At 42.3% G+C, this 26492-nt stretch overlaps 1 protein-coding gene across 1 annotated transcript in view; it reads left to right on the forward strand.

Moving 5' to 3' along the window:
- CadN (neural cadherin) overlaps positions 1 to 23245 on the forward strand; it is a 481090-nt gene extending 457845 nt beyond the window's left edge. The window contains exons 27-28 of the mRNA XM_080267947.1: positions 3493 to 3648; positions 20086 to 23245. Coding sequence (XP_080124073.1) covers positions 3493 to 3648; positions 20086 to 20198 — 269 coding nt within the window. The 3' untranslated portion in view covers positions 20199 to 23245. The remainder of the gene's footprint in view (positions 1 to 3492; positions 3649 to 20085) is intronic.
- Positions 23246 to 26492: the final 3247 nt, after the last annotated feature.

Genomic DNA, 26492 nt, shown 5'->3' on the forward strand with positions numbered 1-26492 from the left:
GGAAGGAATCAGAGTGTAAAGTGGAGGGCATGTAAGAAAATGTTCTGGAAAGATGTAAAGAGAGACTGGGTGATAAAGAAGATGGTCGGGGAGTGAAAGCTAAAAATGGTAGATTGATAGTGGAGAAGGGAGAAAAAGTGAGCAGATGAAGAGAACTATCTATCTATCTATCTATAGCCCGACGCCCTAATCCCGCAAAGGGTGGCCGCAGACAAAACGCCTCCGAGTCACTCTGTCACCCACCATTTGACTACCCTCCCCCCAACTCACCCCCCCCTCCCTCATATACCTCTTAACTCCATCCCTCCACCTCATCCTGAAGAGAACACTTTAAGGAATTGTTGAACATAGAGAATGAGTGTAATGTGAGTATTAGTGACTGGGGAATGACTGGGAGAAGGAGGGAGATGAGAAGACAGAAAGAAATCAGTAGGATGGAAGTAGTGGATGCAGTGAACAAAGTCAAAATGGGGAAAGCCCCAGGAATTGATGGAGTGTGTGGTGAAATGCTGAAGCATGGGGGAGAGATAGTTGCAGAATGGATATGGAAGATGTGCAGATTGGTCTGGGGGGAAGATAGAGTCTCAAAGGATTGGAAGTCAAGGTATGGTTATTCCTCTGTACAAAGGAAAAGGGAAAAAAGGAGTGTGTATTAATCATAGGGGCATTTGTCTTCTTAGTGTAATAGGAAAAGTATATGGTAGGACACTTATTGACAGGGTTAGGGAAATAACAGAGGATTTGGTTGGAGAAGAACATGGAGGTTTTAGGAAAGAAGAGGTTGTGTAGATAAGATATTCATTCTTAGGTCTTTCGTGGAAAAGTTTTTAGAGAACAGAAAGAAGTTGTATGCAGGCTTCATGGATTTGGAGAAAGTATATGATGGTGGATGTACAAGGAATATGGAAAAATAAGAATATATATGGAGCAGATGGGAAGTTGTTGAATTCTGCGAAGAATATGTATGAGGGGGCTAAGGCTGCAGTGCGTGTAGATAGTGAACTGAGTGAATATTGCCATTTGAATGTTGGATTGAAACAGGGATGTGTCATGTCTCCATGGTTGTTCAATCTGTATATGGATGGGGTTATAAAAGAGAGACAAGGTAGGGCAGTGGATGTTGGAGCTTCCCTAATGAGAGAGAGCAGCATTTGGAAACTCCCTGTACAGTTGTTTGCTGATGCTGTATTGTTAAGTGATAAAGAAGGGGAGCTGGAAGCCTTGGTGAATGAGTTTGGAAGAGTGTGCAGGAAACTGAATATAAAGGTGAATGTAGGGAAGAGTTAAATTATGGTATTGAAGAGAAATAAAGTCACTGGATGTACAGTAAGGTAGGATGATGGAAAATGTGAGTACATTTAAGTACTGTACTTGGTTAGTGTGATGAGTAAAGATGGAAGTTTGGAGGGTGAAGTGCTTGAAAGGGTACAACAAGGAACAAAGGTTGCTGGTTCTTGGAAAGCAGTGATAAGAAACAAGGAAGTGAGCATGAAAGTAAAAAAGTCGCTGCATGACAGTATTGTGATAGCAACTATAACAAATGAAAGTGAAGCTTGGATCATGTTGGAAGGATACAAATCATGAGTAAGAGCAGTGGAAATGAGTTATTTGAGAGGAGCATGTGGGATTACATGGAGAGACAGACAGACAAATGAGGAAGTGAAGGATCATTGTGGTGTGGATGAGGATGTGATAGAAAACTGGAGAAATACACTGAGGTGGTTTGACATGTGGAGAGGATGGAGAGCAAGAGACTAACGAGGAAAGTGTATGTGAGTGAGGTGAAGGGGGGGAGGGGGAGGCCAAGGATGAGATGGAGGGATGGAGTGGAGAAGTACATGAGAGAGTGGGGTGTGAGCTGGGAGCAGGGCAGTGAAATGGTGGGGGACAGGGTGACATGGAGGTGATTTGTTTGTGGCCACCCCTTACAGGATTAAGGTGTCTGGCAATAGATAGATAGATTACAAAAAGTATCATCCTAAACTGAATAAAATCCTTTAATGGTATCCAGAGTAATTTGAAACTGATGCTGTGGTGCTGATAGGGATACAAATGGTTTGTGTTTGCATTTGGATTTGCAGAACCGCAAATTTCAAGAAGTTTGTGGATTTGCAGTTGCAGAAGGTAATAGTTTGAGCTTGCAGATTTTCATTTGTGGAAGTGAATTTTCATTTGCATTGCCCAGCTCTGGCAATTTCCATATGATAGGCTAATAAAAGTCACAAACATCATGGATTGTCCTCCTGCGATCTTCGAGGATGGTTCCATGAACTTTGGCTACATTATCAGGAGCTGAACTGGTGGAAGGGAGACCAGAATGTGCATCATCATCTTTTTACATTCATCCATCTTTAAAGAAATTAAACCAGTCATAGGTTTGTGTAACCCCCAAAGCATTGTCATCAAATGCATGTTTCAATATTTTATGAGTTTCTGCCACATTCTTCTGAAGTTTCACAAAAAACTTGATGCACACATGTTGCTCTTTTACTTCCTCCATTTTTGAGATCACAGAATTCACAAACTAACCCAAACACAATGATCAAAACACACACACATGCAGAGAACACATCCATCCTGCACAATGCCACTTGACGCACTAACAAACAGAAGGTGTGTGTACAGCTTTCTGCCCTGCTTTCTGCTCTGCTTTCAAATTTCAGGAACTTTTGGGTAGCACTTCTTACTATAAACTCTCCTTGTCAGTTTCTCATTCTCCAGCCTCTCCACATGGCTAAACCATCTCACAGTTTTTCTCCTAATGCTCTTTTACAAACCATCATCAACATAGAGTGCTCCTTCGCTTTCCTCTTTTAACTGTCAGTTTCCATGAAATTCCATTTGCTCCTCTCATATAACACATTTCCACTGCTCTCTGCAAGTGATATCATGTTTTTTTTCATCCTGAGAGGTATTCACCAGGTTGTTATTACAGAAATTTTAGTATAGCTTCAGAAATATTTTTACTTACAATTGCAGGCAAAGGAGTGTGCTTTGAGAAGAATACAGGGAAATTGAATGGCAGTATTGTATCAGGCAAAATATTTTTTTGCAGCTGTATATGGAATGTCTGGGATCTTCACCTACAATATACTAAGATTGGGTTAAATTATCTGAACTATTCTCTGTGCTACACAACTAATTGTTTTCTAATTTTTTTTAAGATACTGCTTTCACCAGTGTACACAGATACTTTATTAACAATCCATGTGATTGAAGATGAAAGATTAAGCAATAGATACTGTACTTAAGAGAAGCAAAGCAATTTAAACAAATTTTGGAAAATCAGAGTGAAAAATGATCAGCAGCTTGCCCAATGAAATGTGTCACATAGTCAGTCACATGTCCTTCAAGCCTTCAGAATCCCAGCTCTTCTTAACAAGCTTAAGCATTTGTACATATTAATTTCTTGTATGTTGGTTTAGAAATGCAATTAACAGCTGTTACAACTTTAAAATGGTGGTGCTGTAATGAGATTGTTATTCATTCCAGATGGAGCTGGAGGGCAGCCTGATGTTGGTGTGTTTATCAGTGAACACAAGAACAAGGCTGACAATGACCCGAATGCTCCACCATTTGATGACCTCCGTAACTATGCCTATGAGGGTGGAGGCTCCACTGCTGGCTCACTTTCCTCCCTTGCCTCAGGTTAGAGCCACTAACTTATTATTAACTTATTTATTTTTTATTTATTTTTTTTTTTCACCATACATTTCATCCTTGCTAGGATGGCACCGTAGCAGTAAAAGGAGTAAATCAGTGCCGTATCTAACCCCTTCATTATGAAACAGCCCCCTATGCTGACTACAGTTGTATGGTAGCAGCAAAGATGAAATAAAGACAATGTCCTCTGCCTCTGGCTGAAGGAGTAACCTTGTAAGCCTGAGAATCATCATATGATGTTCTATGGCAGGCTGGGTGCAGTCATGAAATGTTTGTTATGTATTTTAATAGGTGGGGGTGCTCACCATCCACCCACTCAATGTAGTGCTGCTTTGGATGTCTTCCCTTTCCTCTCTTCCATCCTTCCTCTTCTGCCTTTCTTTCCTTCATTCTTTCCTCATTTTTCTGCTTATGAGTGACTTTACACTTCCTCTTCTGTCTTTCATTCCTTCATTCTTTCCTCTTCCTTCTGCCTATGGGTGACTCTACATTGAGTGGAAAGCCAAATGGTTTCCTGTACACCAGGAAACCATTTACTACGCTGGATGGTAACCATATAACCAAAATATGGTGCCTGGTGGTTTGGTGGGTAAAATTGGATTGAGCCTGTGTAAGTTTATATCCGGGGGGTGGTTGGGGTTTATTGCATATGTAATACCACTCAGGGATGATTGAGACTGGTCACTTTCATCTCAAACATCAGGACCAACTTGCCTAGCCCCAGGTTCCTACGCTCCATATGGGACGACATACGTTTGGATGATGGATGGATGCATTGTCGCATTGCAGTGCCTTATGCTCTGTGAGAGCACTCGGATAAGTAACATTGACCAATACAACCTGAGTCCTGAAATGCAAGATTTGCATTAGGAAGTTGTGTGTGTGTGTATTTACCTAATTGTGATATACAGGAAGTGAGCTACGCTCGCGGGGTCCTGTCTCTTTTTCTTAATAAGTTAAATTTGGTTTTAAACTCGTTTAAGTTTTTAGACTGGACGCTCTCTTTGTCCAAGCTATTCCACAGGTATGTTTGTGTGTGTGTGACACACACACACGCACGCACCGCTCGCTGGTGCAGTGGTAACGTTCCCGCTTGCCAACTGGTGGACGGGAGTTCGCGCCTCGCTCAGGTTGCGAATAGTTTCACTGACGAAGTGGGTGGTTACTGTCCCCCTTGAGCAAGGGGACGGGTGTGTGCGTGTGTGAAGGTCACAGCCTTGCCCTTAGATCGGACTATATGAGCTCGCAGTTCCCTTCCGGGAGGGTAAAAGCTGACGATCACGACCATCAAGTGATCCTGACCGACCCGGTGAATTACACACACACACACGAGGCACCGAGTGGAGCAGACGCACGTTGCCACCACTCCATACCTGGCCTACCTGGCCAGTGGCATTACCAAAATTAGTATCTTTATATGAGTCAAGCCCTGTACCAGGTTAGATTAAATGGTGTTCTATTATAAAAAGAAGAAGTTTTAAGTAAGACTGTTGTTCAAACAGTAAACAAAGTAGTGCAAGAATGCTCAAAATCAGCTGATCAGTTGTTTAGCCTACGACTCTGCACCAGGGAATGTAAGTAGTATTTGTGCTCTTAGTACTGCATGATGGCCACCTACTTTAGTGAGGCTAATTTGGAAAAGAAAAGGGATAAAGGTAGAAAGCAGGATGATGATTTCTACCAAGAACTGGGTGAAATGGAGAATTACAATAAACTGGTGGAATGAGTAAACAGACTAGAGATGGCTTTTCAGAATGAGATTGATGAAATTAAGAAACAGATGCACTTGCAAAAGGAAGAAATAGAAAAATTAGGAAAGGAAGTCAACAAGAAAGACACAACAGTAAATGAGCTGACAGTAGAAGTGGGTTCACTTAGGAGGAAAATTAGTGAAATGGCAAGTACAGTAGTCAACCACGAGAGTATTATAGAAGAGTTCAAAAATGATACAGAGACAATTAGGCAAGTAAGCAATCTGATAGATCAGAGCAGTGATATTGAGGAGAAGATAATACAGGTGAATTAAGCTGTGCAAAGTTACAAAAATAATGTGGAAACCACTTATTCTGAAATGATGAAAGTAAAGAAAGACTTGGAAACAAGGTAAAAGGGGTGAAAAGTTTTTATGTAACTAGTAGAGCGTGTGTAAGAGTGGGAAATGCTGTGAGTGATTGGTTTCCCGTGAGAGTGGGGCTGCGACAGGGATGTGTGGTCGCCTTGGTTGTTTAATATTTGTATGGATGGTGTTGTAAGGGAGGTGAGTGCAAGAGTTTTAGGTGGAGGTCCGAGTCTGGTGAATGTTGATGGTGGAGAGTGGAATCTGAAGTAGCTGCTGTTTGCAGATGATACTGCACTGGTGACTGATTCAGAGGTGAGATTGAGACAGTTGGCAGAGGAGTTTGGAAGGGTGTGTGAAAGGAGGAAATTGAAAGTAAATGAGAATAAGAGTAAAGCGATGAAGTGTATGAGGTTGGTAGATGGTAGGGGAATGAATATAGTTTTGAATGGTGAGTTGCTTGAGGAGGTAGAGTGTTTTTATTATTTAGGGTCATATGTTGCTTTGGATGGAAGAATAGATGCAGAAGTGAAGTTTAGAATGAATGAAGTAGGTAAGGTGCTGGGAGGAATGAAAAAAGTGTTTAGATGTCGTTCGCTTAGAATGGATGTAAAGAGAAGGCTGTATGAGGGTGTTGTGGTACCGACTGCATTATATGGGGCTGAAACATGGAATATGGGTGTAGCAGAGAGGAAGAGTTTGAATGTAATGGAGATGAGGTGTCTGAGGAGTATGTGTGGAGTGACGTGTATGGATCGATTGTGAAATGATGAAATGCGAAGGAGAACTGGAGTTGTTTGGGAGATTGCTGGTAGAGTTGAGCAGAGGGTGTTGCAATGGTTTGGGCATATGGAGAGAATGGATAATGAGCGATTGGTGAAAAGGATAACTAGATCTGATGTGAGAGGTGTAAGGCTGAGAGGGAGACCACGAATAAGATGGATGGACAGTGTGAAGAGAGCGCTGGATGCTAGAGGGATGTCTGTTGAGCAAGGAAGAGTGGCTGTGTGTGACAGAAATAAATGGAGAGAAATTGTGAATGAATAAATGATGACGCAGCCCTGAGGGGATATTCTCCTGCATTTGGTCTGATCAGCTAGTCATGTCAGGTGCGGGTAAGGGGATGGGTGTATTATGATGTGGCAGGGATAAACCAGCTCTGCTGTCGGGCCCTGCTGCGGATGTCACTGATTGCACTGCGCAGTTGACCCTTGTTCGGTGTGGTGTGGTGAGGATCTGTCCCTTCTCCCCTTTGGGACTAAGATGCGAATGAATGTGTTTGAATGGATGAGTAAATGGGGAATGTGTCATCCTGTCTCGGCTACCTCCCTTTCCTTGGGGGAAGCAGCCTAGGTATATAGATAGATACATTATTATTAGGGTGACTCTACACTGACTAGCATGCCAAATGGTTTCCTGTAAACCAGGAAACTGTTTGCTATGCTGGGTGGTAACACCAAATTATGGTGCCTGGTGGTTTAGTGGCAAATTAAGGCGCTCCAATTGGATTGAGCCGGTGCAGGTTTATATCCAAGGGGTGGTTGGGGTTTACTGCTCATGCAGTGCTACTCAGGGATGAGTGATGCTGGTCACTCTCCTCTTAAATGTCGGGACCAACTTGCCTAACCCCAGGCTTCTATGCTCCTCATGGGGCAACACAGGATATGATGATGATGATGATGATTTTTATTTTATTTTTTAAATGAGTGTAGTGGTGGCTGAACAGGGAGCTGTCGACAGAAGTGTTAATGAACAGTACAGAGCTCTCAAGAACAGTCTCCTGAGAGTTACTGATCCAGTGGGTGAATGGAAAAGGCCCCCCCCCTCAGACATAAAGTAACTTGGTGGTGGAATGAGGATGTAGAAACTGCAATTAGGGAGAAAAGAAGACTCTTCTGGGCATGGAAAAAGGGTGGTAACAGAAAAGAATACTTTGCTGCCAAGCGTAGGGCTAGAAAAGAAGTACAGTATAAAGGGCAAAATCTGAGTCTCAGAGACTTTTGCTGGATAACCTAAATAGTGTGGAAAGGAAGAATATGATATTTAAGGTCACAAATCAGATGAAGAGGGAAGACAGGGATATCATAGGTAAGCAGTGTGTGAAGAATCATGAAGGAAAGGTAGTAGTGAACAGTGGGGATATTAAGGATGCCTGGAGAGAGCACTATAACCAGTTGCTGAATAAGGAGTTTGACTGGAACAGGGAATGTTTGGAGTCAGAAGACCCAGTGTTTGGCCATTGGCATTTGATTCATGCTGCTTCTGTGAGTTGGGCAATAGGGAGGATGCAGGTGTGGAAGGTGGAAGGTGTGTCTGGGTTACACTGCGGAAATACCGAAGGCCTCGGGAGATATAGGAGTGGGGTTAGTTACTGACTTGATAAATATGATAATATATGGGTTGTCCCAGATGATTAGCTGAAGAATGTGATTGTAAATTTGTACAAAGGGAAGGGTGGTGCCTTGGAAAGTGGAATTTATAGAGGCATTCCATCCTCCCTCTTCAGTCTTTCTTTCCTCCACTCTTTCCTCTTCCTTCTCCCTATGGGTAACTCTACACAGAGTGACAAGCCAAATGGTTTCCTGTACACCAGGAAACCATTTACTATGCTGGCTGGTAACCATATAACCAAATTATGGCACCTGGTGGTTAGTGAGTAATTAAGGTGCTCCAGTCGGATTGAGCCCTTGTAGGTTTATATCCAAAGGGTGGTTGGGGTTTATTGCTTATGTAATGCCACTCAAGGATAAGTGAGACTGGTCACTCATCTTATAATGTCAGGACCAACTTGCCTAGCCCCAGGTTCCTGTGCTTCTCATGGGGCGACATAGGATTGGATGATGGATGGATGGATAAAACTTTTGGGGCAGATAATGAAGGTAATGGAGAGAGTTCTAGAAGGTATGATGAAATGCAGTTTGGGTTTATGCCAGGCAAAGGGATCACTGATGCCATATTCATTGTTGTACAGCTTCAGGAAAAACATACTGTATGGAAAGAAAAGGGATCTGTACTTTGTTTTTGTTCATTTGGAGCAGGCCTTTCAAAGAGTCCCTAGGGAGGTGGTGAAGTGGGCAAGGAGAAAGCTTGGGATCTAGGAGTGGCTGGTTGGCGTGGTTATAGTTACAGTATGTAGATGGGTGCTCGCATCCAGGTAAGAATGAGTGGAGATTTGAGGGTTGAGTTTTCCATGAATGTTGGTGTGCATCAGGGGTCAGTCTTGAGTCCCTTGTTGTTTATTATGGTGCTTGAAGACCTCTCATGTGACTTCAGAAATGAACTCCCCTGGGAGATGTTATATGCCAATGATTTATTGCAGAGAATGAAAGGGAGGCAGAGGAAAGGTTTAGGAAGTGGAGAGATGGTTTGGAGCACTAGGGCTTGAGAGTAAATGCAGACAAAACAAAGGTGATGGTATATAGGGTTGGTGATGGTACTGTCAAAGAAGTGGGAGAGTGGCCATGCTTGGTTTGCCACGAGGTTATGGGAAGTAATTCCATCTTGTGCAGTGTTTATGATAAGTGGGTGCATAAGAGATATAGTGGTATTAAAGCTGGACTGCAGGATAATGGTGATTTCATGTGTGTAGTGTGTCGGTAAGAGCATGTGAAGGTTGTCAGGCATGAAAGGATTGATCTTCCTGGTGAGTCTCTTGAGTGTGTGGAAGAGTTTTGTTATTTGGGAGATGTTATGTGCTATAGGGGTGGGGCTGGAGCTAGCTTTGTGGCTAGAGTGAGGAGTGATTGGAAGAATTTCAGGGAGCTGTTTCCTTTCCTGACATTGAGAAGACTCCCTCTTCGTGCTAAGGGATCTTTGCATGTGGCGTGTGTTAAAAATGTAATGCTTTATGGTAGAGGGACCTGAGCATAAAGGAAGAGGATATTTGCAGGCTCAAACTTACAGAAATGACAATGATTAGGTGGATGTGCAGTGTCCTGAATGTAAGGCCTGGGGGGGCTAGGTTTAGGGTGGGATTGGAGTGTGTTGGTGTTGTGATGAGGAGAGGAAGATAAAGATGATCTAGGCATGTGCAGAGGATGAGGAATGAAAGTTTGGTGCAGAAAATGTGAAGTGTTAACGTTAAGGGTAGGGTTGCGAGAGATAGGCTGAAAAAGACCTGGGATGGGGTCGTTGAGTGTGACCTCAGGGATGAGGGACTGAACAAGGAGGCTGCCAAAGATTGAGCAGCATGGAGAGCTGCCATTAGCCAATGCATGCAAGCATGTTGGAGCATATATAAATGAAACAAAATGATACTGAAGCAGAAAAGAAGCAACTCACAATGCTAAGCACTCATAGGAATCATCTACATACCTTATTAACTGTTTTTAGTTTTTCACTAATGCCAGTTACCTCCATGTGCCAGCTGCTGTAAAGTGTCAGTGCATGAATAACCAATTAAAGAAAGCAGTAGAGCCTGGTTTAAACACTGTATTTGAATGTGGTTGAGCCAGGGGAGATAATAGTATTTATCATCATCATCATCATCATCACCATCAATCGCTGTTTGCATCATATAAACAGGAACATAGGAGCCCAGGACTGAGCTATTGAGTCCCGGCATTTAAGGCAATGGTGACCAGCCTCACTAGTGTGAGTGGCATTATGGGAACAATAAACCCCAACCACCCCTGAAATGGAATGCATCCAGGGTTCACCCGGTTGGAGCACCTAAACGAAATGTGTCGTCTGGGTTACCAACTAGTATAATGATTTCCTGAGCTTTAGGAAACTATTTAGCTTGTCACTCAGTGCAGAGTCACCTTGAGAGGGGGGAGGGGAAATACATGGAATGAGTGGATGGGTACTCCCACTTTCATGATAATACTGTACAGTATTACAGTACACTCTTTTTATAGCAAATCTCCATATCCTGAAATTGGGCCTTACAAAATGTTTTCATTAAATGAACAATCATCTCATACTAAATAAGGTTTGGTATATACAGTGGTTGCAGCCAACGACTTACAGATTGATGGTGTCAGTCTAGTTCTGCCCAGTATTTGTAAACGCTTCCTTTGCCACTTACGTAGTTAACCCTTAGACTTACCAATGACGACCTGGGTCGTCATGCATTTGTCAACCTCGGATGTCATTATGACGACTTTGCCCGTCATCCGATGTAATCTCTAAAGAAATATTTAGGGACTTGTCATTTATGTTGGATGACGGGCAAAAGTGGGTGGACCTAAGCCTGCCACAGCTAGTGCGTGTGTGCTCACTTGGTTTGCTTGGCTCAGTGTGGTGTGAGGTTCCTCACAGGTAGGATGTACAACTCTTGACCGCCCGCTGAACACTTATGCTCCTTTTTCTCACGTATATATGTGGCATTATTATTTAAGAAAATAAAACAAATAATCATTATTGGAAAGGAAATTTATTCTGCTACATATTGAAGCAAAAAATATTATTACTTCTTGAATAATTTTTTTTTTGGTGAATATTTTTTGAAAGGACAGTGTAAAACTTTAGCATGTCAGCTAACTTCTACTCACTTTTTTTGGATTTTATTTTGCATACAGGTATTGTCTTCTTTTTAGCAAGGTACGACAGAGCAAAACTCTTCATCTTAAAAATGACACCAAAGTGGCCTTTCTATGATGAATAGTAACTTTCCTACAAGTGTTAAGAATTAAAATATCTCTACGCAACTGTTCTGAAAGCTCTCAAGCGAAAGTTGCACACACAGCCAGAATTTACGCTCCTCCCTTTACGGGATAAGGTTAATTTTGTTGTCTTACTGTACTGTAGATGCCTAGTGGTCTGGTGGTAGAACTTTCTGAGTAGAAACATTCTGTGCTTTCTGAACTGCAAGTTGAGTTACACGGTGACAGAAGGTTTTTCCTGTAAAACGCTACAAGGGGCATAGGTCAGTCTCGTATCCTTAAGCTTTCTGGATTAAGGTTGCCTACCCCAAGGTCCTAAGGTGATAAGGGGTGCAGTGGAAATGGCAGTTACAGTTACCTTGTACAGTCGGCCTAAGAAATGACGACAGAGCATCCAGAAGATTTCAGTCAGCGTTAATGCATACACTTTTCCTTATATCTTAGCAAGGCGAAACCCATTATGTAAAATTGTAGGAAGCAGTGCGTTAGTTACGACACAGTATAACCTCAATATAACGGACTTCAGTATACCGAAATATGCTTTTATTGGAATTGAGAAGCTACCGGACTAAATTCTTATATAACGGAAAAAGTCCAATAATGCCCGAAGCAATTTGGACTGCCTGACCACTTCAGCCATGTTCACCACAATAAGGTAAATAAAAGACATGTTTACTAGTGTACAGTACAGTATTATTCTATACATTTTACCATTTGACTATTGTAGTGAATGTATAATACAGTACAGTACTGCAGTGGTACTGAAAACAATTGAAAAACCATTGGTGCAGTCCGGACTAATGTCTGATATATCGGGAAAAGTCTGGGTTAGCAGGGGGAAGCCTGGATGTCTCTTTTATCAGAATTCTGCTTTTTTTAAGAATGGCTTGGGTCCCAATTATTCCATTATAGTGAGGTTTTATTGTAATAGGAATCCTAAACAAAACTAACTGAAATTTCAGAACTATCGCTCAGGGACAGTCAGGAATAATTTGCAGAGTCGAAATCTAGTATGGTAACAAGCAATATCCGATATCCGATATCCCAATAGCCGATGTAATACAGCCAAAGGCATGTCCGGCAAGTGGGTTTGTCCAGATACTGGGACCCTGCCTCCTGGACTGGCACTTATGGACCCTAATGCAGCCTAACTTTGAAAGCCACCAAAATAACTCCCTACCGGTCATGCATAGCACCTATTTAAGACCCTATTTACACAAATGGGACATAAAGCTTGAAATAAATGAAAAGGAACCAGAGAATGAGGAATCAGAAGTGAGTATGGAAAATATTTAGCAGTGTACAGGGTACTTACAGCACGTCCATGGCCGCCTCCTCTTAAGACTCTGGCATTGGTGAAAATGCTCTTGAAGCATGTACAGTAATCCAGTGTTGTGCCGCACTTAATTCTTTGCACTGTGAGTTATAATTGGTTAACACTGCACATTCTGTTCTTAACCCCTAGGGTACGCAATTCTCCAGCCTCGACTGCCCCCCAGGACGCAAAAACAGGCCAATTTTTCGACTTCCTCAAAGGTTAAAAGCTTTATGCCCGATTTATATAGCTTGAATTTACTCACCTGAAAACGCAAACCCCACCCTCCTAGACCCAATAGTTACCAAACTATGGCCCGTCAAAGTTTATAATAGTTACCCGTCACGGCCCCGGCAAGAAGGAAAATACGCCGCTCGCACCTGTTTTCTTCACAACAATACGTACAAAAATCACCAAAATCAATTTTTTTTTGGTGTGTATAGATGTTATAATCCATTGTAATGTGCTTAGAAAAAAATGAAATAGTAACAAACCTCCCAAATAAATATGATAAATAAAAATTATCCTTCCCTCCCCTTCCCTTCCCTTCCCTCCCCTTCCCTTCCCTTCCCTTCCCTTCCCTTCCCTTCCCCTTGCCTAACCTCCTCTCCCTTTTCCTCTTCCCCCTTCCCTCCCCGCCGAGCTGTCAAATCTAACTAGGGAAATTGGTCATGAACCCCCCAATAAAAATATGATAAATAGTAAAAATTATCCTCCCCTTCTCTCCCCTTTTCAAACCTCCAGTCCCCTCCCTCCCCTTCCCTCCCCTCCTCTCTCCTCTCCTTCCCTCCCCACCCCTCACCTAACCTCCCCTCCCCCCTCCCCTCCCCTCCGAGCTATCAAATCTAGTTTTCGTTTTGTTTCGTTTCATTTTGAAGACTCCAACATGCTTCCATGCGTCGGCATAAAATAAAATGTCTTTTTCAAGTGGGTTTTGAATAAAGACAGTACTGTGGTGTGCATATCTGTATGCAGACACCAATAAATTACAGGTAATGATTCAAAAACACGTGCCATAAAGCGTAAAAAATACGCAAATATTCGAGGCCGGGGAGGTGCTAAGGGGTGCGGGTGGGGGGTGGGGAGGTGTGGGGAGCTGGTAAGGCCAGGAGGGGGTGGATGGGGATGGAGGGATGGGAGGAGACCACCACAAGACACAAAGGAAGGGCCAAAGTGGAGTACAGGGACATGGAGGGAGGGTAGGGGGGAAATACCTTCCCCTCAGTTGACTGGGGAGGGGGACATGGGGGGGGGATCCACATGGGAGGGGGGGATGCATGAGGAGGGGGTGGGAGGGGTTGTGGTGGTGGTAAGAACGGTGGGAGGTAGGGTAGTAACAAGGTAGTGGAGTAGAGGGACGTGGCAAGAGGGAGGTGGGGGGTACACCCCCCACCGCCTGGTTACGGGCCTGGGTCCCCCCTCCGGTGTGTCCAACACCTAGTTCTGATTGGTTGGAAGCCATCTACATCACAGCTGGGGTGGAGCCAGCTGCCGCCAGTTTTTTGTAGATGTTGTACGATCGGTGTTGCGCGTTCTCTTGAGAAATTGCACAAAAAGCCCGATGGATGAGATTAGCACTTCAGGGGTTAATTGCGCCACGCCAGTTTCAGTCACCAGTTTCAACTGCCAGTTTGCACTCCACATTTAATCCTTTGCACTCTAAATTCTAATTTCTTAACACTGCACAGCACTGTAACTTCCCATGTGGTCTAGTGGCGAGGTATTGCAGTTTATTAACTGTTTATTCACAAAAACGTGCATGTGCGGCTTCCATTGCGATGAGCATCTACTCACAATGGTAGTTAGGGGGTAACTGGGGAGGGGAGGAACAGCAGGGGGCAGGCGGCCATGTGTAAACACAGCTGTTCGGCGCTGCGCACCAAGTTCAAATTATGGTTGGGAAAAAAAAATTTGGATATTTTTTTTTTTTTTTTTTTTTTTTTTTGGGGGGGGGGGGGTTCCGAAGATGCTGGTCCAAAATGTCTGGGAAGTGGAGTGTCTGGTTAGTGGGTGTCCGGATAATAAAGGGATTACTTCTTAAGTAGTGTAAGACTGTAAAGAAAGGAGTTTCAATAAATAATTAAAATCAGTCATTATTATTTATAAAACAATTAACAGTAGAATACCAGGGAATAATTTAAAGTTATTTATTTCCGTTTCTGTTTTCTCCATGGACAACAACAGAAAGCAGGACAGGAAGGTGGTGTAATGCGTAAGTTAGTAGGTCATTTTAAATGATTCAGTCAGCATGCAGGAAAGGATACAACTTTTACTTAAAGACACGCAGTTATTGCATAGCATTTAGCCAGCTTTCCATCAAGAAAAATCTTTGGAAGGTTTAACATAAACCGGAGGACTATCAGTGCAAGAAATATATAGAAAAAACCTCAAAAATTTGCCAGAGTAGGGGCTTCTTAGAGAATGCCAACGTGTGTCATAGTCTAGTATCCTCAGAGCATAAACAATTGGCAAGAGTAATAAAATGCAGAGGTTCATAATCAAATCACTGAGCTCAAAACTTCCAAATCAGCATTTTCATTTTGGCAGGACAGCCATTTATTTAGAATAAAATATATTACAGATTAAAAGATAGAGCAAAAAGTACAGTAATCCCTCCACTATCCGATGTAATAGAGCCAAAGGCATGTCCGGAAAGTGGTCCCGTCCGGATAGTGGGCCCCAGCCTCCTGGACTTGTACTTATGGACCCTAACTCAGAAAAACACCTATACAACTCCCTCTGGACATGCGTAGCACCTATTTAAGACCCAAATCACACCAATTAGGGACATAAAAGATTGAAATAAATGCAAAAGAACCAGAGAATGAGGTTTTAGAGGTGAGTTTATACAATATTAATCATTCTGGGTACTTACAAGTCCCTGGCTCCTGGACTGGTGGTTATGGACCCTAACCTAGCCTAACTCAGAAAAACACCTCCCTACTACACATGCATAGCACCTAAGACCCTATTCACACCATAAAGGGACATAAAAGAGTGAATTGAGGTGTTAGAGGTAAGTATGGAAAATACAGTACAATATTAAACATTCTGGGTACTTACAGCAAGTCCCTGGCCATCTCGATGAATAACCCGCCTCCTGTCAGACTCTGACAGTAAAAAGGAGTACCTGAAGCACCTGCAGTACACTGTACATGAAGTCTTGCCCTAAACTTAGTCATTTCCACTCAGAATTCCATTCTCTTAACACTGTGCACTCTGGTCTTACTTGCTCTCCATTGTACCTTAATGAAATAAGTGTTGCACTCTGCACTTAAAGTCTTTGCACTCATAAATCTATTTTCTAAACAAAACACACTCAAGTTAATTAGCGCTCCATTAAAAGTCATTGAAATCAGTGTTGCACTCTGCACTTTAGTCTTTGCACTCAGAATTCTGTTTTCTTTACACTATACACTGTTTTTTTCACTGCACAACACCGTAAATTCCCATGTGATCTAGTGGAGAAGTTCTTGCCATTTAATCACTGTCAGAGTCTGAGAGTAGCTGATGCAGGTGGCCTAGGGGTGCGTCGCTGGGTCGTGGTGATGGGGTACCCACTGCAGACGACTCTGAAGAGAGGCGCAAACTCGCGTCAAGTGGTGACTCCACCGTCCCTGATGTGCTGGGCTTGGCTCGGAGGATGAGGGCCTGTCTTGGGGAGGCAGTGGAGTAGACCCAGGGCTGGGGAAAAAGCTGTCAGTGGTTGATTGACGCAAGGAACAACGATTTTGGCGATTAATGATGTGCTGCCTGAAAGCGCGCACTTCCTCCACAAGTCCCAAGGACCCCATCTCCCTGTCAAATTTCGGGGTTCCAGGTAGTTGAGAATGAACTCTACTTGTTCCTGGAGTGCACTCAGCTTGGGGATGGCTAGAGTAGTGTCACGCTGAAGGAGTCTGCATCATCGTCGCCGTCCTTGTCGGAATCTTCAAGCTGGGTACTGACACCTGCAACTGAAGATGCGATCTCGATATCAGACATGGTCTGATACCCAGGATCGCCCTCGTCGTCATCCAACCACTCATGCACTTCATCCACATCAACATCGTCCCCATGCGCATGTAGACGTACATGGAAGTTATCCATGTCAGAACCTAGGAAGTCGTGCTCCACATCCGTTCCGAGAAGCAGACGAGACCAACCATTTTCTAGAGTCTTGACAGGGACTTCCTTCCATGCACTGGCCCAGTTGTAGATGGCAGACTTGATGTTGTAGCGGCAAAGGTTTTCCAAAGTCCGCTGGCCTCGCGTGTCCCGTCCCTCCCTGCGCTCGTCCTTGTCCTCAAGAACAACTATCACCTCGTCCAGGAACTTCCTTCGGTACAGCCTTTTTGTTGCCATGATCACTCCTTGGTCCATTGGTTGGATGAGAGCAGTTGTATTAGGTGGCAGAAACATGCACCTAATGTGCCCATTCTCAGCCACCAAGTCCTTGTTGCACGGGTGAGCAGGTGCATTGTCGAGGAGAAGGAGGGCCTTTACCTGGTCGCGTGGGATTCCCAGTTTCTCCGTCTGCTAATGGATGACCTCCTTGACGAAATGGCGGTGGAACCAGTCTTTGAAGATCTGGGCAGTGAACCATGCCTTCAAAGAATGGTACCAAATGACAGGGAGGACATTCATCACCCCACGAAGACACTGAGGCTGCTTTGCACGGCCAACAATAACGGGCTTAAGCTGGTGCATGCTGTTAGCATTGGCACAACACAAAGCAGATGTCCGTTGCTTGGAGAGCTTGCGGCCAGGTACATGCTTCTCCGTCTCCTTGGCTGGAGTGTTCGTTGGCAAAGAGTGATAGAATAAACCAGTTTCATCAGCGTTGTAGACTTGACTGAGAGTGAGGCCCTCCCTGTCGATCAAGTGCTTCACCTTGTAACGAAACTCCTCTACTCCATCCTCGTTGGCGTCCAAAGCTTCGCCATGAGCCTTACGGTTGGTAAGGCCATGTCGTAACTTGAACGTGGAGCCAACCCTCGGATGCCTTGAAGTCTGGGGTGTTGTGAAGCCTTGCAAACTTCTCAGCAGCAGCCTTCAGCTCCGTGCCACGCACCAGCCCACCAGCAGCACGTTGCTGTCGATACCAAATCAGTGTGGTCCGGTTGACTTCAGCATACTTGGGAGTAAACATCATCATCTTCTCCATGTTGCGTTTGCTTTTCGACGAGAAGTCAGCTGTGTACTGCATGAGTTTGTCGTGGGATCTCTTGATATCAAACAAAGGAGATTGGGCCAGGCTGAATTCACGCAGGATGCGTGAGATAGACCATCCCGCATCCACCTTGTCCAATATCTCCCTCTTCTTCTCCAGAGTCAAAACCACTCTCTTCCTCTTCTCAGGCGGCAGGGCCATCATCACACACACTAACAGGAGGCACGAGAACAGCAGCAGAGCCTGCAGCAGGTAAGGCACCACCACAAAAGCAAGCACATGGGCAGCCATGATAATGAGCTTGCACTCACAATAAGAGACAGGTGGTAAGTAGGGAGGATGCAGGGGCGCTCTAGCGGACAGCGGCGGAACTACGCACCAAAACACAGTTGGTCCGCACCGTGCGCGCCGAGTTCAAATTACGGGCGGAAACAAAAGTCGGATTTTTTTCGAATTTTTTGTGATTTTTGGCCCATTTTGGGAATATTGGATCCCGGGACCAAAATATCCAGTAAGTGGGGATGTCCGGAAAGTGGGCGTCCGGATAGTACGGGGATTACTGTATGTGCTTTTGCATTGCAGGAGTTTATTAACTCATATTTTGGTCCTCTATATTGCCTAGTATAGGAGAAAAGAGTAAAATCTGTCATACCTCCATAACATCCATCCATCCATCATCCAATCCTACATTGCTCCATGAGGAGCGTAGGAGCCCGGGGCTAGGCAAGTTGGTCCTGACATTTAAGATGAGAGTGACCATCCTCACTCATCCCTGAGTGGCATTACATGAGCAATAAACCCCAACCACTCCTTGGATATAAACCTTCACTGGCTCAATCCGATTGCAGTGCTCCAATTACCCACTAAACTACCAGGTGCCATAATTTGGTTAAATGGTTACCATCCAGCATTGTAGATGGTTTCCTGGTGTACAGGAAATCATTCGGCATGCCACTTGGTGTAGAGTCACCCATAGGCAGAAGGAACAGGAAAAAATGAATGAAAGAAAGACAAAAGGGAGAGTGTAAAGTCACCTGGAGGCAGAAGGACGAGGAAAGACTCAAGTACAGAAAGACAAAAGAGGAAGGAAGGAAAGGAGGGAGGAGAGGAACCAAAAATAATTTAGCATTAACTGAGGATGAAGTAACTAATTATTATTATTATATGCGAGGGGAAGCCAAGGGATAAAAGGCAGAATGGTCTTGCTGCTACTGCAGGTAGGGTATCATTACTAATAATAAATTCATTGTTGTGGCATCCATGTTGCTATATCATCACCATAGCATTTGAAAATGGGTAGTGTACTGCAGTCACAAGAATTTTCTTTAACTGGTCTTCGAAACTAGAGCATCTGTATTTTAAATCCTGGGAAGCAAGTACATCAGGAACACTGGGTTATACTGCTCACGATGTACGGAGTAATATGTTACACATTCATTCAAATTGGGAAACGTATCTAAGTATAAATATCAAACATATCATTTTCCCCTGGTATTCATTTTACACGATTCTTAGCATGATATATATTTGATTTGATGTGACATGATAAAGGCACAGAATTTTTTCTTTATATTCACTAAATGTTCATTGAAAGTATGGCAGTGCAGAGTGACTGAAGCAATCTGAAACTCTGCCATCACTTCTTGGGGTGACTGTGCTATACTGTAGTTTATTATTGATTTAAATTTTAATGATCTGTAGTAAGGTACAGTATATATGTAAGGTATGTGTGCAGTATTGAGTTGCAAAGTGCAGTAATGTATTTAACAAACCAGGGTAGGTATATAACAACCCTGAATTTTTAAATTAAGGTAATTATTAATGTCTGATTCAACAAGCCACTCTTCCTCCAGTTAGTTTGTTATATAAAGGGTTTATTGTATGTACTCATTTGATTGGCACTTTATTATCCTAATGTGTCTGAGCTTTGAATCCTACCAGAGAAACAGGACTTACAATGATGATGATGATGATGATGATGATTAAAGAGGTTTGTATCACAAGTGAGGGAGACATGTTCTTGAGGATGGATAAAGGCAATTTCAAATGTAAATGTAATAGAATATTTTGTATAATCAACTAATTTGAAGAATTGTTGCAGCCTAACTCATCACCACAAGAAGAGTATAGTAGAAAGTAGGTATGATATGCAAGGAGATATTTGGTTCATCAAAATCTGACTTAATGGGAGAAATGTCATAGCCAATTAATTTTTATTAAAAATACTGCAATTATATGTTTCAGCTACAGATATGTGTCTGTATCTCATTATATTGTAAAATCTTTACTTCAGGAACTGATGACAACGAACAAGATTTTGATTACCTGAACAACTGGGGTCCACGCTTTAGTAAGTTAGCTGACATGTATGGCCATGGAGAATCTGAAGAAGAGGAAGACCACTAAATGTTAAGCAAGAAGCCTTTCTACAAACTCCACCTCTTTGTTGGAGGTCTGTCAGTGCCAGTGTGAGCGCTGTTGACATTTTCTGTCCAGGAGGACTCTGGTCTGGAGGGAGGGAACCGTCCCTCTGTCTTGCGACAAGCTGAAAGTCATTGTGGAGAGAGCAGCAACTTGAAAGGGTTTGTTAAATGTGTTGCCTTAAATATATCATCAATCATAGCACTGTAGTCACTCTTGAATGACTGCTTAAAAAAAATGGTCACATACTGGTGCTATAGTTGCAAAATTATAATTCTCAAGTCATACAATATGAGGTTTGTAGTTTCAAATGTACATGAGTGACAGAACTTGAGGGTGAATAGAGAACTTGAACTCAGGCATATAAGCGTAAATGTGGGATGCATCCTCTCCACTTGACTATAGTTGAAGGTTGATCAGAGAGCCTCCCCAAAACTGACTGGTTGTCCTCCTGTTGGGCCTGCCAGTTTCACAGTGCCAAGACAGTGAAACCATTAGTGGAGGAAGGTGGCCTCGATATACAGTATACTCCTGTTACGATCATGTGTGATGGATTGAACAATTGCCATACAGGTAAAGGAAATGTACATTATATATATAAATATATACATAAATATATACATGTTGAACAGCCAACTTAAGGTCGAGGCTCTGTTATCAGTGGGTGTAGTGGGAGAGCAAACATTCCATAAAAGACACTTGTGTGATAGTATAGGATGAAAGTGAAATAGAAACCTGAATTGAGTATTTATGTGATTTTGTTATGACCCACATTATGTGCCAAGTATTACAGGCAAATCTTTTTGATTTGTGCATTAATGACAAGGAACATTTCTGTGCTATACTCATTAATTTTATGTTTGTCCTCATGCCCTACTACTGTGAAGCATATCAAGAAATATTGTAATTAAGTGAAATGCGGCACAGACTCCTTGAGGACAGCATTTATTGGTTCTCCTGATAAGTTTTGTAGAATACTGGTAGTGTGAATAAGAGGATGGTTGGTTGTCATCCCTTGTATACTACTCTCACCCTTAGTTGGTACCAGGTCAGTACTGCTGCACTCTATCTCCTGCAGGCTCAAGACAGCTTGCTTTCTCACAAATGAATCTCAGGCAGTACTGAAATACCCTGTGTGAGGAAAGTGTTGAATGTATGTAAAGTTTTTTGTACATGTGTAGATAATTAAGGTTGAGATAGATGTCTCTAAGAATAATATAGCTCTTTTTCCAATATTTGCTCATCTGTATGAAAGCTAGACAGCAAGATCAACTAGACATGGTCAACAGCTTCATTCCTGTAGGTATTCACTAATTAGCAGATTTGTTACTGAACTGTAGTCTTTTCTTGGTGTCTTGCTGTACAAGTTTTGAAAGAGGTGATATTGGTTTTTCAAATGCTGATGTTTGTAGACTGTGGGTTGGCTGTGGGTGAAGAGACCAGGGTAACTGCTTTACTCTTTATGTTAATATCTTTAATGATATTTTCTCTAATACAGAGGAGCAATAAGTGCTGAAATACCTTTATTCTGCTTTAATCTGATCTCAGTATAGGTAGCTAACTTGAGGTAAAGTGTGTATCTCCTTGGTCATGCAAAAATAGTTTTACTTATTCACCCTGGAAATTCACCCATGCCTATCCACTTCCACATACCCAAGTCGACCATCTTCCCACCCCTTCCCCGCCCTGCCCCGCCCCACCCGGCCCCCCACCTACCCATCCATAGGTCACACCTGTGGTGATGTAGCTTCAAATTAAGCCTTTTCCAGTCAAGTTTGTTTTACAGTCTGTGTTAATAGCTATGAATAGTCTCTAAATCTTCAAAAATTATTAAGCATAGGCATGAGACTAGATGAAAGTATCATAAAAGAGTGAACACTCTTCATCACCACACCACATAACCTCAACAGCACTGCCATACTTGGTGGGAGCAGGCTGGGTTGTTTAGTCATTGGCTTCTTAATTATCATTATTATCATCATCTTAGTATTAGAGCTATTATGCACAAGTCGATCATTAATACAGCGGTGCTGGTTTTGGATAAATTTTAGAGGTTCTTTGAACAAGAAAGCTTCATATACAATTAGAAAATGGTTGGGCAGAATGAAGTACAGTATGGAATATATTTGTGCATCATTTTCCCCTGTTGTTTAAGGATGTATGGGGATCACAAAACACATACAGTACCATACATAATACTTAACTTTTATATTTCCTTGTGCCGATGGTATGATCATCCATACAGAAGCTGTGTGGTGTATCTTTGTACATTACTTACATCATGCACCATCTGAACACACCAAGGTCATCATTCATCTGCCATTGCACAAGTTGTCAAAGACACTTCTGAAATTTGCCAGGCCCAGTCAGTATGTTTTTATAGCATTCCATTTACCAAAAATGTATGTATAAATGCAGTTTCATTTTCACATTTTGTATTGAAGAGTTACCATCTTGCTAAACTCAATAAAAAAGAGAAAAAAAGAAAAAAAAAAAAGAAAAACCAGATTTCTCTGATGCAACCAAAGCCTAATGTTGACTTTTGTTTGTAGATTACAGCAAGCAAATCTCATATAATGAGATTGTCTAGTACTTTAATTTTTTCCCTGCTGATTATTTTCACTTCATGAATAATTTTTTAAATACTGTATTGGTTCAGAGAAATTTGGCTGATCCCCGGGCCGAAGTATAACGGTATATGTGATTTAAAATGTGATTTGTGTCTTGTATCAGTTTCAGTTGTATCCTTGCTTATTACATGTCACAAGCCCTAGAATTTCTCATCATAGTGTCTGGCCTGCATATGATAATCTTATAAAACTTTGGCCTTGGGACAGTGACATGGTCAAAGAGTAGAGCAATTTTCTTAAAATATGACAAGTTTTGTACCCTATTCTTGCTGAGTTAAAAGTATCCAACAGAGGTGTCCTAGAGTGTACAAGAAGCCATAGCTACTAAGCTTTTGTTTGATGTTTTTATGCTGTGATTTTACTGTGTCTGCAATGTCATCTGAAATAGACTAAAGAATTTGTGTATATAGTGTTTCTTATCCCAATTAACATTTCCCTGAAAACATGAGATCCGAAATACATAGGTATGTAGATTTTGGTGCATCATCAAGGCAGCAAACGTCTATGAGGCACGAGTACAGCCCACCCTCTGCTAACTAAGTTAACTGTATATGAAGAATATCACATGGGCTAATTGGGTCCCTTCATCCCTCACATTTCATGCTATGCTTGTTTCACAATTTTGCATTTCCTAGCACTATTAAATCTCTAACCATTCATATTTTGTGGCTAACTCCTCAATTAGGGGGGTGAGTAGCTGAGGGAGCATTTGTTTTTGGCATGACACATGCATTGCACACCTCAGACCAATAGGGATTGCATCTGAAAAACAATTCACTCACCATAGGCAAACCCCTTTTACTATCACAGTGCAACCCCCTTCACTTTAGAAGAGACACATAACATTACCAAGAAAACGAGGAACTCTACAAGCATAGGGCCACTTGGCATCAACAACCTGCACCAGAAACACTTAGGACCACAAGGCATCCAGGCCCCTTACACACGTCAGCAACTATTCACATTTTCACTGTAGCATCCAAAATATTTGGAAACATGGACCAATTATCACTATACTTAAACCAAACAATGACCACACACCTTTCTTTTCACAGATCCATAACACTACTTGGCACATCATCCAAAATAAGTGAATACCTCATTCTCAACAGTCATACTCTATGTCCCCCTTGCTCCTTCACAGCACAACACTACAAACAATGACTAATCTGTCACAACAAGCATCAGATGGCATCAGCTCTGCATTACCCACACAATGCACAATTCTCACAACAACAGATATTAGTAAAGCCCTCAGTGCCATCCCTCAACACAAACTGATCACCAAGGTATACAGCACAAATGTGGAAAACAACACCAAATGCTGGCTTGCTAACTGTTTGTCTGGCAGACAAGCACATGTTACAGTCAAGGGCAAGAAATCATGAACTAGAAATTTCCTTAATAGTTCCATGTGTCTCCATTCTCTTACCCACATTCTTCAAACTATACATGCATGATATCCACACCTCAGCCACCACACATGTAAACTCATATGCAGATGACATCACCGCAACAACTACACACCACATAGCAGACACAGCTTGCACACTGCAACAGGACTACCTCAACACACTGCAGTAGCATAGATATGGGGGGGCCTTGGGGGGGGGGGCATTTGCCGTCCTATTCAAGGCTTGTGCCCCTCCAGATGTCTCCCCGGGAGAAAATTCTAGGCAAAAGGGTTTCACACACGGATGAACTTTGATGATGGATGAAGTTTAATAATATATGGCAATTTTGTGACTGGCAAAATATGCACCTTAATCTGTATACTGGTAACTATAATAGGCAATGGACTGAAAATGTACAGTTTCATGTTGAATTCACAGTCATTTCCATACAGTATATTGCTACGATGGTGGCAAATAGTTTTTAATTACCATATATTTTATTATGTCAATTACAGTATGTTTATTACCATGTAATTTTTAACAAATATTATTGTGGATTAGTTTATCTAAGGATCTGGAATCTTCTAGAAGCAATGTGTTATTACATGATTTAGAAAGTTAATGAATGTTAATCCTGTGAACGTTTTCTGTGTTTCTCATATTAATTTCTGTTTAAATTGTGTGTATTTCATTGTTATTTACTTAATTTGTTCCTTTCTTCCTTCTTTCTTTCCTTCCTTCCTCTTCTGTCACTCTCTCACTCTTTTCTCTTCTCTTCCTTCTGCCTGTGATGACTCTTCACTGAGTAACAAGCCAAATGGTTTTTTGTACACCAAGAAACCATATCCTACGCTGGGTTGTAATCATATAACCCAACTATGACACCATGTGGTTCTGTGGGTAATTGAGATGCACCACCTGGATTGAGCCTGTGTAGGTTTATATTCAAGGGGTGGTTGGGGTTTATTGCTCACATAATGCCACTCACGGATGTGTGAGGCTGGTTACTCTCATCTTAAATGTCAGGACCAACTTGCCTAGCCCCAGGGTCCTATGCTTCTTGTGGGGTAACACAGGATTAGATGATGTTTGTATGTTTGTTGATGTGTTTATAAGTTAAATCGTTTAGTTATGTGGTGCTGAATGTTCTAGCGTTATCAAGAATATCCAGAATATTCTAGATGTCGCAGCAGTAGTATGAATTAAAGAGGGCAATAGTTAGAGGGGCAGTTGACAGTTGACACTGGATGTTTAGCGAGAGGCCAGTTAATGAGTGAGAGAATAACAGAGAAGTTACGGTGTCAGTATAGGCAGTGGTGAAGAGCAAAAGTGTGAATAGTGTATCCGGCTGGGGGTTTGCAACAATATTATCAGTGGTGGTGACTTGTAAAGGATATTTCTAGTCAATATCTAGAGAAGTATTGAGCATTTCCTGACTGGGAAATGATCTGCAGATGAATCTGAGTTACCTGCATCAAGTGCCAAAAGACAAAACAAGTTTGCTGGCATCCTTTTGATGAGAAGGAAACTATGTGGCTAGATGACAGCAGTGAATCAGAGTCTGAGGGAGATGGTAAGAACATTGTTTATGAAAACTGTTGCAGCAACATGTGAAACACCAGCAGAACAAAGAGCAACATGTAGCTAATTCATAAGCCTGCAGGACCCCTTGACATCAATGCTGGATAAACTGATGAGCTCAAACAACCAAAACTGTCAGCATTTCCTAGCACACAATTTGGCAAAAAGAGACGAGCTTTCTCGGCCAGATGGCATGAACTGTACCCATGACATGAGTATTCAGTTACAGTATTTAGAATGCAGCCTTCCGCATCAGTTGTAGGTTGTTCCCTGTTTCAGGCCAAACTATGTTAGAAAATGTTTTCCCAGTGTCAGGTTATAGTCAGCAGAAAAAAGTAATAGAGAAAGACTCTGGATTCACATAGCATGAAAGAAATGATTATTGTAAGGCCATATTTTGTGCATGAAAAGACTTTCAGTCCAAGCTAGAATTGGGACAGCATGAATATTGCATTAGTTTAGGCTCATGGAAAATAGATAAAAGAAAACAGACATTATGTGAAACAAATTGGAAAAGTACTTTGCCTAACAGCAGGATGAAATTTTGCACAGAGAGGTCACAGGGAGGACAGTGGAAGCAGCAGCAGAGGTGATTTTCTTGAAATATTGGAGCTGGTCAGTGAATATGACAGTATTGTAAAATAAAGGCTGACAGGAATATCTATCTATCTATC

This window comes from Coenobita brevimanus, chromosome 26 (genome assembly GCF_032717465.1).
Source record: "Coenobita brevimanus isolate Jiangsu-jjx chromosome 26, ASM3271746v2, whole genome shotgun sequence".
Lineage (NCBI taxonomy): Eukaryota > Metazoa > Arthropoda > Malacostraca > Decapoda > Coenobitidae > Coenobita > Coenobita brevimanus.